At 37.7% G+C, this 16,680-nt stretch overlaps 1 protein-coding gene across 1 annotated transcript in view; it reads left to right on the top strand.

Annotated features, from left to right (window-relative positions):
* The window catches only part of EPRS1 (glutamyl-prolyl-tRNA synthetase 1), a 37,818-nt gene that overhangs the window by 1,453 nt on the left and 19,685 nt on the right, over nt 1–16,680 (top strand). Inside the window, exons 2-13 of the mRNA XM_063391066.1 lie at nt 1,014–1,098; nt 5,491–5,590; nt 7,380–7,536; nt 8,668–8,807; nt 9,458–9,558; nt 10,821–10,947; nt 11,147–11,339; nt 11,719–11,890; nt 12,405–12,638; nt 13,664–13,748; nt 14,090–14,149; nt 16,525–16,635. Of these exons, the coding sequence (XP_063247136.1) occupies nt 1,014–1,098; nt 5,491–5,590; nt 7,380–7,536; nt 8,668–8,807; nt 9,458–9,558; nt 10,821–10,947; nt 11,147–11,339; nt 11,719–11,890; nt 12,405–12,638; nt 13,664–13,748; nt 14,090–14,149; nt 16,525–16,635 (1,565 nt within the window). The remainder of the gene's footprint in view (nt 1–1,013; nt 1,099–5,490; nt 5,591–7,379; nt 7,537–8,667; nt 8,808–9,457; nt 9,559–10,820; nt 10,948–11,146; nt 11,340–11,718; nt 11,891–12,404; nt 12,639–13,663; nt 13,749–14,089; nt 14,150–16,524; nt 16,636–16,680) is intronic.

Raw genomic sequence — 16,680 nt, 5'->3', positions numbered from 1 at the left:
AGCTCCAGTGTTTTGTATTTAGGCCAGTGTATTAATAGCTTGTAGTATCATCTGCCTCGGTAGCTGGAGCGTTGTTCTAGGGACGGCAAAGTGCACAGCCCGCTCTGGAGCCTGTAACAGGTTAGGTGCCTTTCCAGACTAGAGTCCAGCCCTTCGGCTGGTTTGCCTATGCCAAAGCTTGCTGCCTTTGTACGTGCTTCTGAGCAAAGTTAAAGAGCTCAAGCTCCTCTGCCTGTGCTCAGCAGGCTGGCTCTGGAGCAGAGCCAGTGCAGAAGCGCAGCCAAGTGAGCCTGGTGCTTTGTTTGAGCTGCTGTGTCGTGCTGTAGAGCCTCGAGATCAGAGCAGGTTTGCATCAAGCCTCTTCGGATGTGGGCAGAGCTGCCTTCCAATCAGTGGTGTAGCCTAAAAACTTCAATAATTCTTTTCTTTCTGGAGACCATTTTTTCCTTTCACTGGTGAACTACTTTGAAAACCCCAATGTAAGCTTTCTGCGCTTTTACATGGATAAAGTTTCTTGGTTTTGAATGGCTAATCTTTTCATAAACTTTAAATCAGGTTGAAAATAGTCTCATCCTTGTTCAGAAAGTGCTGGTATGTTCAGTAATTGATCTCCTTTGATGCATGTGTCAGGACTGGGATGGAGTACATTAGTAATACTGTTCAATAATTAAGAGCTTTTTGATTACATGCTTATGTACTGGGGGACAGGACTAATTTTGACCATACTCTTAGGAAGCAAAAATGTATTGCAGCTGACACTTGCTGAGCCCACTGCAGATCACTGTGTGCTGGACATTATCAATTTGAAGCTGCAAGGATTGCCAAGAAGCAGCCTCTTGCAAATGAGACTGAACGTTGATTTTTTTTTTTGTTTCCTTGGGCATTCTTACTTGAAGGAGTCAGTTCAGTCACCTGGTCCTAGTGGATAGGAGATGTAACTGGTTGGCTGTAACTATGAAAAGTATCTCTCCCTGAAGGAAGTTCAGTATCTTTTTTTGTCTTGTTTTTCCAAGGAGCTCTGCTGACGGTGGAGCATGTGAAGAATGATGTTGAAATTTCAGTGCAAGAAGGCAAAGAAACCATCCTCTCTGTGTCCGAGTAAGTGACTTTGCATCTCTCCTTCTACCTTTGGGTCAGCAGTTTTAAAAATCACATGGTTGTAACATTGACAGTAACCTTTTGAGGTAGGAGGAAGAGAAAAAAAATACAATTTTATTCATTACTGCATTACTGATGTCTCTGTAGCACAGGCAAAACATTTACAGTATATTCTGAACTAGATCTTTATGGAAAAAACTCTTTTCATTTACATGTACCTGTGTATAGTCATTTTGCTGTACCAATCACTTTACTGTTTGTGACTTTCAGTGGTGCCAGGGATTGCCAACAGCAAGGCAGTTTTATATTAGAGGGGTTTGATATACTGGATTCCTTGGCCCTGTACATGTGTGGTGGACTGAAATTTGAGTGTTTAGATGGCATTATTTTAGGCTCCCTCCTGTGTGTATAAGCAAAAGGCATGATGTTATCTCAGGGAAGTGCTAATTAACTGTGCTGTGCTATCCAGTGTATCCATCTGCACACTGTAGAAAGAATATTGAAATTTTTTGTGGTAATCTATTGTCTGTCCTTCTAAAAATAGTTTGCCATTGGAGTGGATAATTTCCAGTTTGGGGCACAAAGATAGTTTTTTACAGTCTGAGTAAGATCAAATGCTTATCAGAAACTCTGGACTAACACTGTTAGTGTTGGGAAGCTGCATTGTCATCTTTGATTCCATATCAGCTAAGGCACCTGGATATATCAGGAGGAGAGATCCTGCTGTCTGACATATCAGTGGAAACTCTGGCATTTAGTATCTGCAGTAAGGAGTGTATCTGTACACATGAGCATTGCAGTTGTAACTTAAAGTGTATTAACACCGTGATGAATTTGGAATTACTGGTTAGAACGGTAATTTTTGAACTTTGATTGTTTTTTGAAGGTCGGGGGCAATCTGTTGTTCACAGACTTGCTGACAAACTCATTTTGTGAGCTAATTCAGTAGAAGATGCTGTTAAAGCCACCAGTGCATCATAAACTGGAATACCTGCTTGTCTGTAGAATAGCTATAGAAGCAACATATTTCATCTTGTATTGCAGTTACTGACTTAATCCTCATAAATTAACACCAGCTGAGCATTTCCATGTCTTCTAACCTTAGCTAAAGAGCTTGTCACTAAGTACATATATCTGAAGAAAATCAAAGCACAGGAAGATTCACAGTCTTCAGTCATGGTTGTTTTCCTGGTTGCAAATATTGTTTTCTATTTAAAATGTTAGACCTGAACTCAGATGGGAGTTCTTGCAGAATCTGATATTGCATTTTGTCTTTTGCTGTGCCTGGTGATGGCATTGAATTGGTGGTTTTGAATTAAAGCAAGAGAAATGTGACAGGTTGTATTGGGATTTAATTGGTACAGCTTTAATAATCTTCAGCATGTATTTTGCTTATGTGGGATACAGCTTATATAACAGAAAGTTAATTGGATATTTTTTAGTTGCAGGAGAAAGTTTTCCTCTTAAGTAACCTTAGTCAGGTTTAGATTTTGTTTTACTTTGACAGTTTAGGCAGTGTATGGATGTATACATTAAAATATATGGATACACTCCTGTGACACATGGAAAGGATCTTGGAATATTTTAAATGTATATAGTTGGCTTTAAATAATATTTATTTCATTAAATAATTTAGTGTTACCATGCCATCTTCCTACTGCATTGCAAAACCTCTCATTTTGGCTGTAATGGAACTTGTCAGAAATGTAAAGCAAACACTCTTCTTCTGCACTTTGGCCCTGGGTGGATAATATCTAGAATCATGGTCTCATCAGATGGAAATTTCTGTGTGTTAGTGTCCTCTCATCCCTGGCACTGGCTTATGTTCAAGAAGTTATTCCAGACCTCAGTATTGCATTAATTTTCCCTTGCTTGATTGTACAATCATTTTAAAAATTGATTCTCCGCCTTAAAGTCGGTTAAAAGTATATATCTGCAACGGGAGAGGCATCAGCTGAACTCATATCTCAACTAATGCTTTTGGTAAATGGATTTCATGGCATCAGTTCTGCTGAACCATCTTGTTTTGGCATGATGTGCAAATCACTTGGGATGCTTCAGATTTTGATTTTTTTTTTCAGGAATCCATTAGTTCTAATGACTTCACTTGAACAAGAAAGAACATTTTATTTGTGATTCTTCTAGGTTCTGTTTTGAAGCTTAGTTAAAATCTGGTGTCAAAATTTTCAGCTGAATAACTAGCTGAAACTTAGCTGTCAGCTAAGATAAACCTGAAAGGTTTATTGCTCATTTGAGATATGAATTTTATTTTAAAGGTTATTTTTGAAGCCCTCGCTTCAAAACTTCACTTGGTAATAGCTCCTAAGCAAACCACTCTGCTAAGTGCTGATGGCTTTGTGGAGAGTTTTGTGTCTTGTCAGAAAACAAACTGCAGTACAACTTTTGTGTTTTGTGTGGTGAGCACATGCACATTTCAGAGTAGTTATTCCTCCTAGGCAGATCAATCCAACCATCCTGCAAAGCTTCTTACAAATCAATTAAATATTGATTTATTATCATTGAAAATAATTTGTGGTTTGGCGGTTTTTTTGTATTTTGTGTTTGCTTTTTTTTTCCGGTCCCTTTTTCCCATCTTGTCTTCCTGAATATTTGCCCTGGTGTTTCATAATGTGGCATTTCATGTCACTCTCAATAGCCACTCTTTGCCTGTAACATTGCTTTGTCCCTGTTCATTCTTCCTTACTTAGTTCTGAAGTTAGCAAGCACTGGCTGCAAAGAGCCTTTTGTAACTTTTCCAAAGAGGTCACTTAGTGATGTTTGGGTGGGAGTATTTTGTTTTTCCTGAAGAAAATAACAACTTTTGAAGCATAAGTAAGATTTTGCTCAGAGTAACATTTTCCCATGTCATGCATGTATTCAGTTTTGCTTGAGTAATCAAGGAGTATTTGTTTTGGTATGAACTAATGAAAACAGTGAAAGTGCATTTCACAGACTTTTCAAGTGAAAATGTATTGGAAATGTGTTGTTTTTCTCAGTTTTAAAAAAATTCCTTAAAATTGGATAGTGGGAAATTAGAATAAGACACATTTTGTGTAATTTAGACACCCTACTTTTGGTTTTTGTTATATTTTATGGATCTTCTGTATGGATCCTAGATGCTTGGAAAGCAAGCAGAATTAAAACCAAGCAAACAAAAAACCCCCTCCCAATGAACTATATTCCTTATGTTTTACTGCAATTAACCTAATGAGACTGGCTGGTCCATTTGTACTAAAAATGGGACACATTCTAATTGTTAATATATCAAGTGCATTTTGTATAATTTTCAGAACTTTTGTTGATTTTTGCAAGGCTTGAGGGCTATCAGAATTCTTTTAATTTTATAAAGGATGCAGTGGGTAAAAAAAGAAATAGAGAGCAATGACAGAACAGAAATGGAATCTTGGTTGGACAAGTTGGAGTGTAGCATTCAGTCCATTAAATTGAGTAAATGTTCAGAAGAACAAGAACACTTACAAGGACTTCTTTTGTTGATGTCAGTGCTTGAGTTAGAAGCAATTGGAGCTCTGTTTTTGCACTCTGAACTCTGTAGAGTCGAGAAGAGTATTATCTGGAGAGCTGATGCTTCTGATGCATCTTTCTTCCAAAGCTCTTTAGTAAATAATAATTTATCTTAGATGAACTGGAAGCTAGATCTCTGACAACTTTTTTTGATACAATGTAGAAAAGGGACATAAAAACAAAGAAAGCAATACTCCCTTTGGAGAGCCTTTCTTCTCAGGTCAATTGAGAACATTCATAAGCATAATGGGGACAAAAAATTCAAATTAGTCTGTTAGCTGGAGAAGACTGGGTGAAAAAACAAATACAGGCAGGCAAGTTTGTTCACCAGGGGATGGTCTCTGTGAAGTGTGAACTGAGTAAAGGGAGTAACAAATGAACAGGGTTTTTTCCCCTGATGCTAGCCTTTAAAACCATGATGAAGACCTCTCAATTATTCTGTTGATTTACTAGGAATCCTCTTCAAAGTCATCCTTTTATAAAAATAATGCAAATATTGATTAGCTCCTTATAATCTGGAAAATCTCTAGCTGAGGTTATAAATATGAATTCTGTCAGATGTGGTGAGAATTTTAGTATTTGAAAGAATAGTCAGAGTCTTATTTTTTTATTTTCAGACTAAACAAATTTTTTTCACATTTAGAAGCTTATTATTCCATCTGGTGATAAAAAAGCCTTACTTATTCTTGTGCTAGGTTTTTGGGGTTTTGTTTTTTTCTTTTCCTTTGGTGAGCCTAGTACCTGTTGGTTCACCCGGAACCTATTTTGTGTTTGCTTTGCACATGTTTCAGCTATGTGTGTGCAATTAAAGCTAAAGTGACTGGAGGTAGTAATTTACTGTGCCTTTGTCTTGCCTCTTTCTGTTTGCAGGCAGGTTTCATTCACTGATGTGAATTCAATAGCTCGGTACCTGGCTCGAGTTGCTGCCTCTGCTGGGTTGTACGGCTCGAATCTGTTGGAACACACTGAGGTGAGAAGGAGTCACAGAATCATAAAATGGTTTGGGTTGGAAGGGACCTTACAGACCATCCATTTCCAACCCCAAAGACCGTCTGTTTCCCAGTGGTAGAGATACTTTCCACTAGACCAGGTTGCTCAAAGCCACATCCACCATGGCTGTGAATCATGCTCTTGTCTCTTTTTTTCTTTTCCCTTTTTCTCTTGTGGCCTGTTCTAAGTTTGAGGGGGGGTGTTTTGGGGTTGGGGTTTTTTTTTGGCCTTGTGTTTATTCTGCATTTTAGTGTTAGACTGAGGTTCCAGCTATGTGGGATGCTGAGGGTTTTGTTTTGCTAAGCTTCCTCCTCTGTATAAAGAAGACAAAGAAATCTGAGCTTTGAAAGAGTTGCCCTTGCCCATCCCTGAAACACCAGCTCCTAAACTGACAGCTCACTAGTATAATATAATTCAGGTTGGAAGCTGATAGATACATGGGATTTTCCCTCCTCACTTTGCTCAGCTCTGTTGCCATCAGTTGCTATCCTGTAACACTTCAGTGTAACACCAAGGAATACCGTGTGGCATTGAAATCCTGAAGTAGCTTTTGCTGTATGTGATAGATAAAACCCTGACCCCGGTTTTTCCTGGGTCTAGCTCAAAATAATAATATGCTGAATTTTAAATTGACAACTGAAACTAGCAGACAAAATGAAATTTATTTCCTCTGAAATCTGGGTAGGGACTGAAGGACTTGATTCAGGTCTTTTCTTGTTGAAGCCAGTGGTAATCACTCTCCAATCACTCTTCACTCCCCATAGCTGGTCTCAAGGGAAGTGTTGTCTTAGTACTTTGCCTGTGAGGCATTAAAAAGTTGGAAGTTATCTTGTGGCTGTTTAAAATTTCTGTCTAAATCTCTTGTTTTTAAGTTAAGCCCAGACCTCATCAAACACATTTTCAGGGCTGGTATTTCTCCTACAATACTCCTTTTCACTTCTGCGTCCTTCAAAAATAATACTGTACTTGGAGAAGTACAGGGAAAGCTGCATTTGTGGTGCACATATTTGGGCGTGCAACTGCAAACGACTGAACTGAATTCTGTGGTGGTTGTAATTACATCTGTGCCTGCCACGTTGGCTTGAATGTTGGAAGGATTCCCATTGCAGTTTGCAGAACACTTACACATGAAATAGGATCAGGGGAGTAGAAGAGACACTTAGTCTCTTGCAGGGTTGAGGGATTCAGTTTATAGACAGGGCTACATTAATAAGCAGCCTAATTCTTAACCTTTTTATTGTACGTTTATGTGCAAAGTTGCAGGAAGAGGCTTTTGCCAGAGAGGGGAGTAGGACTTGTGAAGGGCAGGGGTTTGATTTCTTCAAATCTAAAAGGAGATGAGGAAGAGAAGATAGGACTGAGGTGAAAATGGTATACTAACCAGTAGAAGCACCAGGAAGAAGAAATAGGTCACAAATACGGTATCTAAAGAGTTGAGGGATAATGATTATTATTACATGCATCTAAGAACTGCTTATTATTTTACCAATGGGAATAACGTCAGTAAAGCTGGTGTTTTCCGCAGTTTGAATTCTTGCTGAAAGAAGAAATTAAATTTCATCATTTCGTATTGTTCTGGGTGAATTTTTCAGTATGATTTATTTTAAACGTTCTTTCAAGATATATTATGATCTGATATATTTAATTCTAATGTTCCTGTTGATATTTTCTGTTCAGCTGTTAGATCAATTGTGTATTATTCAGTTATTTAACAAGCTCAATTCTCATTCCTTTAGTAATTTTAACTATCTTTTGTCCTTTCAAACAAGATTGACCATTGGCTGGAGTTTAGTGCTACAAAGTTATCCACTGCCAGCCAGTTCCCTTCAGCCATCCAAGAACTCAACCACTGCCTGTCTCTAAGGACCTACTTGGTGGGAAACTCTCTGAGTCTTGCAGACTTGTGTGTCTGGGCTGTACTAAAAGGTATTGGTTTATGTTCTCTGTTTCTCTGGCCTGCATTCAATATAGAACAGGCATCCCCAGTTTTTCCTTTTTTGTGGATGCTAGTAGTGCCTCCTAGCTGTATGAGAGAGTGTGTACTGTCACACACACTGCTGTGACCTGTGCATCACTAGTGATGGCAGTAGTACAGCTTAGGAAACCCTAGATTTCTTTTTTTAAAATTGTTCTTACATTTGGAAATTTATGAGCTGTAATCCCTAGGTGGATTTTTTTTCTGACTTCTTTTGTATTAGTAATTGTAAGAAAATCTTTTATTACCTGTTGTCTCAATATGAAAATGTGCAATGTAAAATTATATGCATAGACCTTTCTGTGACATTATCTTAGCAGAGGAAATTTCTTCAATGTTTACTTTGAACTATTAAAAGAGTTTACTTTTAATGTTACTCTGCAAAATACCCTTTAGAGGTTAAAGTAGCTTTGATGATCTGGTCTTATGGATTTTGTTTTTATTTTCTCTTGGCTCTATATCTAAAGGTGATAGGTGACAATTACCATTCAGTATAACCAAATTCCACTTGAAACTAGAGGGCATAATTAAAATTAAAAGCTAGCACCTTTTGGTATTTTTTCAAAGTTGCTGATCTTAAGAGCAATCTGAAGAGAGTGTCCTTCCCCAACACCCCCTTTCTCCCCATCAGAATCCTTCTAATGAAGCTGTGCTCCTTGGAAATTAGATTGTGGGAATAAAGCCCCTCAGAAGTAAAGGGGGGTATTGGCACATGTTTAACTTATGATAAAGCCTAGAAAACATCAAAAGTAAGCACAGTGAAAGGATATCCTATATTTCTGTCCTGAAATAAAATTGCTACTAGTTTTGAGGTGGATGATACAAGAAGAAATGTGTGTTGACTGTTCCCCCTCACCCTCAGCCTTGATGAATGCAAGAAGGAATGCAGTATGTTCTGGGTTTGAAGGGAATTTGTTTGTTTAATTTGCTTTTGAATGGCTTGTGTCCCCATGACTAAATCCCTTCAGAAGACAGAGTAGATTTTTGAAATCATCTTTTCTTAGTCTTAAAAAGCTGCTGTTGGTAAAAATTATTTTATTTTTATGATTTAATAGTTTGAAAACTTCTTTGTTTTCTAACAGGTAATAGCACATGGCAAGAGCAGTTGGAGCAAAACCAAGCTCCTGTGCACGCGAAGCGATGGTACAGCTTCCTTGAGGTCCAACGCGCTTTCCAGTCAGTGGGAGCCAAGTGGGCTGCTGGTACACCAAAGGTTAAAATGGTAAGATTTACTCAGATCCTCTGGAGAAACTAGCTTTACTTCTGTGAATGCACTGCAAGAATTCTTATTTTCTTTTAAGTTAGAGAATTAAAAACTAAAAGTAAGCAGTTGTACAGTGAACTAAACTTCTGTAAACTTTTGTTCACAGCTAAAGCTGTTGCTTTCAAGTTTAGAAAGGCATGAGCTATCCAGTCCAGTGCTGAAGTGGCATCATGGAAATATGGCACCTCTTCTTTTATTCAGCACTACTCTTTTGATATATTGTTTGGTTTTTCTAAAGACAGTTTGAGATCCTGATAGACTTGCAAAGATTGCTCTCTTCAGTTTACGGAATTTGTTAATCACCTTCAGGTTAAGAAGACTAAGTTACAAAACCTTAACTTGCAATTGTTTTCTTCTGTGGAATAAATTAGACAACTTGGTGAGACTTTTCAGTCCTGGACCAGATTTGAAGAGAAAATAATTAAAAACTCTAGAATTAATCTTGTTTTGGGGTGCCTTGAGTAGTGTGAAAGTTGTGAAGAGAAGCACTGGGGATCCAATACGGCAGCTTGTAGGTTTGAAAGGAGACTTTGATACAGCAGCTATTATTTAGAGTTTTATATCTGATTTTACAACTGATACAATCTGTAATTATGTCTCTTTTCAAGGCAACAGAAAAAGAAAAGAAAGCAGATGTTGGGAAGTTTGTTGAACTTCCTGGAGCAGAGATGGGAAAGGTCATTGTGAGGTTTCCTCCTGAAGCAAGTGGGTAAGAAACAAGAATACTTTGGGAAGGTTCTATTTGTGTCTTGTCTTTAAAAAAAAAAAGTGCTTTGATGAGGATGTTAATCAGCTTATCAGACAAGGCTGATAAACCAAGTGAGTGTTTAAAGCTTTGTCTCCACTAGAGCTGTTATTCACTTGTCCTCTGTACCTCATTGCACTGTTGCCTGAACTTGGAATAGGGAGTTGAGTTGTGTGGTGTTGTGCTGCTCAGCAGTGGGATGAGGAGAAGCAGGAGGATGCATTTGCATGGATACTGGATGTGTGTGCCCTGCCAGGAGGTGTGGACATGCAGTCCTTAGGATTTGGGTCAGGGGACTCAGTGCTTCCCAGGGAAGCTTAGATTTGAGAAAGGTCAGATGTATGGATAACCTTCCTTGGGAAAGCTGACTACCAGATGTATAATGGAGGCCCAGGGGTCTAGACTGTGGGGAATACCAAAGCACAAACTCCTTAAAAACCACACAGAGGAGTTGTGATAAGTCAGTATAGTAAACTTAATTTTCAGCCAGCTTTTCATTTTCTGTTTTTCTTTTTTTTTTTTTTCCTGGACTTGCCTGACGTCCTATAAAATTTCCACAATTGTATTTTTTATTAAACTGGCTGTTCAGCATCACATGACTTCTGTAGTTGTGTTTCTTACTCTGTTAGTCCAATATAAACTATTACTAAAATATTGTAAATTATGTACATGTATGTCTCTAATATATATTATTCTCAACTTACCTTAGTAGTTTTTAGTGTCTTAATCCTGGTGTTTTAAAACACCCTGTTCTTCAGGGACATGTTACTCTCTTCTTGTAAGAGAATTTAATTTTGAGGATTTGGGGATTTATATTTAGTTTAAAATGTCAGTAGCTTTATAGCTTATATTAAAAAACACACAGCAGTTGAAAATTCCTCTGTTGTGAATGTAGCAGGTTCAGATTATCTGGTAGCTGCTACTGGGTATCATCAACAGTTGGTTTAAGTTAGTCTGTAAAAACGAAGATAATTGCAGTCTAGTCTTTATATCCATAGCAACACTCTAATTTACAAATATAGATATTTTAACAGTTAACTACTAAATTTTTGGTAGAAGAAACATAATCTTTCATTAACGTATAGCATTTCAACAAATATCCTAGGTTGCTTGTTTGTTTGTTAGGCTTAGGTATTGCTTTCCATTCTTTCTCCTTCCCTCTCAAATAAAGAAGTCTATCTGGAGTAGTTCTGGTGTATATATTTCTTTTTTAATTTCCTCTTTAGGTATCTGCATATTGGTCATGCCAAAGCTGCCCTGCTAAATCAGCACTACCAAGTTAACTTTAAAGGAAAACTTATTATGAGATTTGATGACACAAATCCGGAAAAGGAGAAAGAAGACTTTGAAAAGGTATGATAAGATAGCAGGGTGATTATAGGCTGTGAAAGAATGATAAGTGCATGCCTCTCTTTTATTTCATGCTTATTCTTATGGCTTATCCTTCCTACACAATGGAGCATTAAAAACACCACATCTGACATGAAGAGGATAAAGATGTAAGAAAACCACTTTTCCTGAATATTACAGTGTACATTCTCACACTTTGCAGGTTATTCTTGAAGACGTGGCCATGCTGCACATCAAACCAGATCAATTTACATATACCTCAGATCACTTTGAAACAATAATGAAATATGCTGAGAAGCTCATTCAAGAAGGGAAAGCATATGTGGATGATACTCCTGCAGAACAAATGAAAGCAGAGCGTGAGCAAAGGGTGGAATCTAAACACAGAAATAACTGTAAGATGTTTTAAGCTTCAGTCTTGCTTTCTTACCTTCTTGATTTGGCATCAAAACTTGATTTTTATTAACGAATATGAGTGAGATAACTAAATTGCCTGTCTTCAATGTCCTTATAGGGACTTGAAAGTGTTTAGTGCTTTGTTCTACAAGGCTGGATGGATTGAGCATACATTTAGACCAGGGCAGTAAACTTGTGTATGTATGAATTCATCACCATTCATTACCACTTAAAAAATTCAAAATGTAAAATGTGTGAAAATGAATTCCAGTGTCCTAAGAGGAGGGTGACACTGATTTTTGTTACTGCAGTAATAAAACTTGATTCTGTATCAGCTTCATAATACCTTAGAAAACGGTTTAATTTTGTTTTTCTTAGGTGTTAATAAGAATCTACAAATGTGGGAAGAAATGAAAAAGGGAACAGAATATGGACAAACGTGTTGTCTACGAGCAAAAATAGATATGAGTAGTAATAATGGATGCATGAGGGATCCAACTCTTTATCGTTGTAAAAACCAGCCTCACCCTCGGACTGGAAGTACCTACAAGTATGTCCACTTTCTCCTTGTGTGACCTGTAGTTTTTGCTCTTTTCAGTGCATTTACAATTCCTAAGTAAATTTCTTTTAACACTTGGAACCTGCTAGCATTTTTCAACCAGAATATGTGCTGAATCTCTTGACTTTCTGAAACTTGTTCAAATGGCTTTTAAAACCTGTGAGATGGCCATCATGGTCAACAGTGAATATTATTTCAGTTTTGGTCCTTAGATATGTTTGAAAAAAACATTAGTAGTGTAGGGTTGTTTTTTTAGGCTTGAATATTAAGGCTGTGATCAGTTAATTTCTTGAAGGCTTTCTTCATCTTAAAAATGTATTGCCCTCTGGATCTTTTTGTGGACAATTTGTTGTGTATGTGTTATTTTAGTCTTGATGTGAAAGTTTTCAGGATCATAGGTTATAAATATTTATAATACATGACTGTAAACTGCGCTGAGTTTAAGTGTTTAGGTGGGAGGAAAGTGATTTGTTCTGCCCTGCTAATTAAAGATCTTTTTTGTCAGGGTTTATCCCACGTACGACTTTGCCTGCCCCATTGTTGATAGTATTGAAGGTGTCACGCATGCACTGAGGACAACTGAATACCATGACAGAGATGAACAGTTCTACTGGATTATTGAGGCTCTGGGCATAAGGAAACCGTATATATGGGAGTATAGCAGGCTAAACCTCAACAACACTGTGCTCTCCAAGAGAAAGCTCACGTGGTTTGTCAACGAAGGCCTTGTGGATGGATGGTATGTCCCATGGCTGTAGGTCAGCACTGTTCCCTAAGATCCTCGTGACTGGCACATTCATTTTTGCTTTGGGACAGTTTGAATGAATATTTTAACAATATTAAAGAATATAGATTAATTGCACTGGCTTCTGCATGTACAATGTGTCTGTTTCCTACTCTACAGTAGCTGTGTACATACATATTCATGTCCTGTAATAAACACGAGGCAGCTTATTTTTGGACTCTGGCGCTTGCTGTGGGTGGTATTTACATGTTTTCCACTCTTGAGTCATTGGTTGTTGTCACTGGAGTCATTCCTAAACAATGCCAGAAGAGGGCCTGGATTGAAGTGTTTCTGGTCCTGTCCATCTGGTCAAATCCATCCCACTTCTCTCCCACCTGCCCTCACCTTCCTTCTTTCTGTTAATTTTTTCAGGTTAATTAGATTTCTGCAGACAGTGTTTGGTGGACTAGTTGTCTAGTTGTCAGTTGAGTTGCAATACTTTATGCATGGAGACACTTGGCTAGAGCCAAATTTATCCTTTCCTGCCCCTGCATGGTTTTTTTCCCTAGAGGTGTAGCTGGTCTTACGATGATCTTTCCTTCCCTAAACCTCCCTGTTAGGTCCTCAGTGAAGTTTGATTCATGTTGCCAACTCATCTGAGTTCTCAAACTCAGATGTTACATTGTAGATTAGGCCTTTTTATTTCTTCCATAGGAGAAAAAAACCCATAAAATTCTATCACTTGTACCAAGAGCTAGCATTGTCACTTCCTTTGCAGTAACATTTTCTGGGTGCCCTTGGGAAGGAAATAATGGATAGAGACATAACTTTTGCCTTGCTAGTTTTTGAGAGACCTGACCTTCACCTTACATTTTGTATGGATAAGTGCTCAGTCTTCGTTCTCACCTAGCTGTGAGTTGCCTAAGTAAAATACACTGAGGCTGTGCCTTTTGTGTGTGGCAGTATTAGTAAAGCTCTTGATTAGTGTAGTATTTAGAAAATTTAGCATATGACACTAATGGAATACCTTTTTCCACTAGGGATGACCCAAGATTTCCCACTGTACGTGGTGTCCTGAGAAGAGGCATGACAGTTGAAGGGCTGAAGCAATTTATTGCTGCTCAGGTGGGTGTTTTCTTCTGATCCTCTGAATCTCCCTCAATAAATTTCACAAGTTTTTGTGAAGCTTCTGTTAATACAGTTGTCACTGGGAGCTTTCTTCTTTTGAAGCTTTGTTACCTTGATGTGTATTGCTTCAACAATGCTTCAACACTTGTGAGTAGGTGTTGGCAAAGTGGACTTGCAGGTTTCTTACTTGAAAAGTGTTTATTTTGCAAGCTCAAAAACTGTTTTTGATGAAAGCAAACCATAGAGGGCTTTCAGTTTAAAGAATTTTGTTTTAAATTAGTCTAAGAGCTAGAATATTTATATTAATGTGGTGTTGGTTCATTTTTTTCTTTTTCCAGGGCTCGTCTCGATCTGTTGTGAATATGGAGTGGGATAAAATCTGGTCCTTTAACAAAAAGGTATGTGCTTACTCGGATTTGATGCTACTCTTGATATCCTCTTTCTAGGATATGTAGAGAATCCAGCCTTCATTGGAGTGCTTATCACAACAAGTAGCAGTTGCAGTTTGCTGCATCATTTGGCACACTCAGGAAAATGGAATGTCCCCCCCTTCTAACCTGAAGAAGCACTAATCCTATTGATTCTTCTATGCCAGTACTTACTTGCCTTCCTTAGTAGTATGGGAAAAGATAATGGTATTTGCTGTAAATCTGATCTGAAAACTGCATTTCATTTTTCTGCTTTCAAGCTGCGAGCTATCTGTAAGAAGGTATTACTTAATGCTTTTTACCTTAGCATATAGCTTACAGTGCTGTAAGCGTACATAGCATAAGCTATCATTTTGCAGCTTCATAGACACTTGCTTGTATAACAGGAGCTCTACAAACCCACTGAAAATGCATTATTCCTAGTTTTCAAAGGCTGCCCACCTCTGGTTTGGCTGATTTTTCAACATAAACACAAATTTTCCCTGATTTGGTTCACATTGGCCGCGTTTCCTTTCTGTGGCAAAAGGAGGAACTGCGTGCTCTGCCTGGGAAGATGAGCCAGCACTGCTGGAGTTTCTGACTGAGTGGCAAATCAGGAATATTGCATCTTGACATAATGAGTTGCTTTTTGGCAGCGGATGCTTGGACACTATAATAAGGCGATTTCTTTTCATGAGGATTGCATATTTTGTGTGATTGTGGAAACACCTGTTATTTTGCATTGGGATTCCTGCTTGGTTTTGCTTAGATAGTACCCAGATCTGTTCATTTAAATAGTTTTTGCTTGTCTGGCATGTGTCTTGTATCTCTTTATGTATTTTGCATTTGATTTGCTACATGTACATAGGATCATGAATTGGTTCTTTCTGTTGCTGCATAAATATATTTATGACTAACAACTGGTTTGAGGGGAAGAATCCACGATGGACTGTCAAGGCTCGTTTTATTTTTAATTGACTTTTAAACTGAGTTTCTTAGACCTCTGACTCAGCTCCTTGTACAGTACCATATTTACTAGCCAATTTTATTTACAGTGGCTGTGCAGGTTGTAAGCTATCTGCAATATGAGCAAAACCAGTGGGTTGTTTGCAGGTGGTTCTGAGCTCAAAGGCTTTATCAGTATTACAGCTCATATTTTATACATGATCCTGTAATTTTTAGCACCTGAAGAGGGATTGTGAGTTTTAATGAATAAAATAAAGAGCCTGCTAATAAGACTATAAAATCTGGTCATTTAATTATCAAAATTATGATGATAAATCACATAATACCCCTACATTTTGAGATACATACACAAGTCCTTTTTCAAAGTGTATGTCTAACATTTAGGAGTCTGACCTCAGTTACTACTAACTTATAAGAGTGTGTCTTCTTAAAAGTATATCATCATATCACTTTATTAGCTAATGTTAAGTTCTAATTAGAACCTAAATACTTTTCTCCAAAACACAGAAAAATATATAGCTGTGTAAATTTTCACTTGCACAGGAATAAACCAGGAGAGCAAAAATCACTTTATATTAATAAAAGCAGGTGTTTTCCTTTGTGTTAGTTTGCAGTTAACCTGGTAGACCTCTGATACTCCTTTTGGCCTTAGACGACTGCTTTACTGAATTGTGTATTTAAGTGCCTCTGAACAGTTTGACAAATCAGTGTTTCAGGTATAAAAAAAATGCTGTGAGAAACTACAGCAGCTAAGTTTGATGATGGGCAGTAAAAAGACAGTAAGACATGATGGTGAAACCTTTTTCTTGCCAAACTCATGTTGTAGAAATCCTAATGAAGTCAATGTTATGGTATTGCCTTATTATAGTATCTAATGTGTCTGTAGTAAAATTGCAGGCTTGATTGGTGCCTCCTCGACAGCCAGTTCTGTCTCTGATTCTGCTGGAGTGCTGGCCTGGAAAATGAGTGTGAGATCAGGTCTTGTGCTGCTGGCAAAAGAAGAAATTCCACTTGAAATTATTGTTTTAAATTTACTTAACTAGAGAAAAAGCGGTTCAGATGTAATAGCCTGTGTGCACAGTAAAACTGTATCAGAGTACATTTTTGTGTCTTCCCTGTAAGGCATAATTCTGGTTACTTCTGCTGTCAGTAGTACCCAATCCAGTTTTTACTCAGAGTATTTTAGTAAAGATTGGAAATTGTAAAGTATTACCACAATTTTCTCACTATTCTTTAGCTTTGGATGAAAGTGACATTAAAGCAAACTTTGAAAAAATGCAGTAACATAAAGAATACCAGTTAATATTCCTTTTTTTGTGTGTGTGGTTATTGTTTTGTAAAACAACTTACTTCTCTGTCAGTGACATATATTCATGATTCACCTCCATTGTTTTCTGTAGGTTATAGACCCAGTAGCACCTCGGTACACTGCTTTACTGAAAGATGCAGTGGTCCCAGTAAATATTCCTGAAGCTCAAGAGGAGATGAAAGAAGTGGCTAAACATCCAAAGGTTCTTGCTTTACTCTCTTAATATCCTTGTACTGCATTTCAGTAA

This window comes from Prinia subflava, chromosome 2 (genome assembly GCF_021018805.1).
Source record: "Prinia subflava isolate CZ2003 ecotype Zambia chromosome 2, Cam_Psub_1.2, whole genome shotgun sequence".
Classification (NCBI taxonomy): domain Eukaryota; kingdom Metazoa; phylum Chordata; class Aves; order Passeriformes; family Cisticolidae; genus Prinia; species Prinia subflava.
The sequence above is the reverse complement of the archived record's forward strand: the minus strand, read 5'-3'. Positions and strand labels throughout refer to the sequence as shown.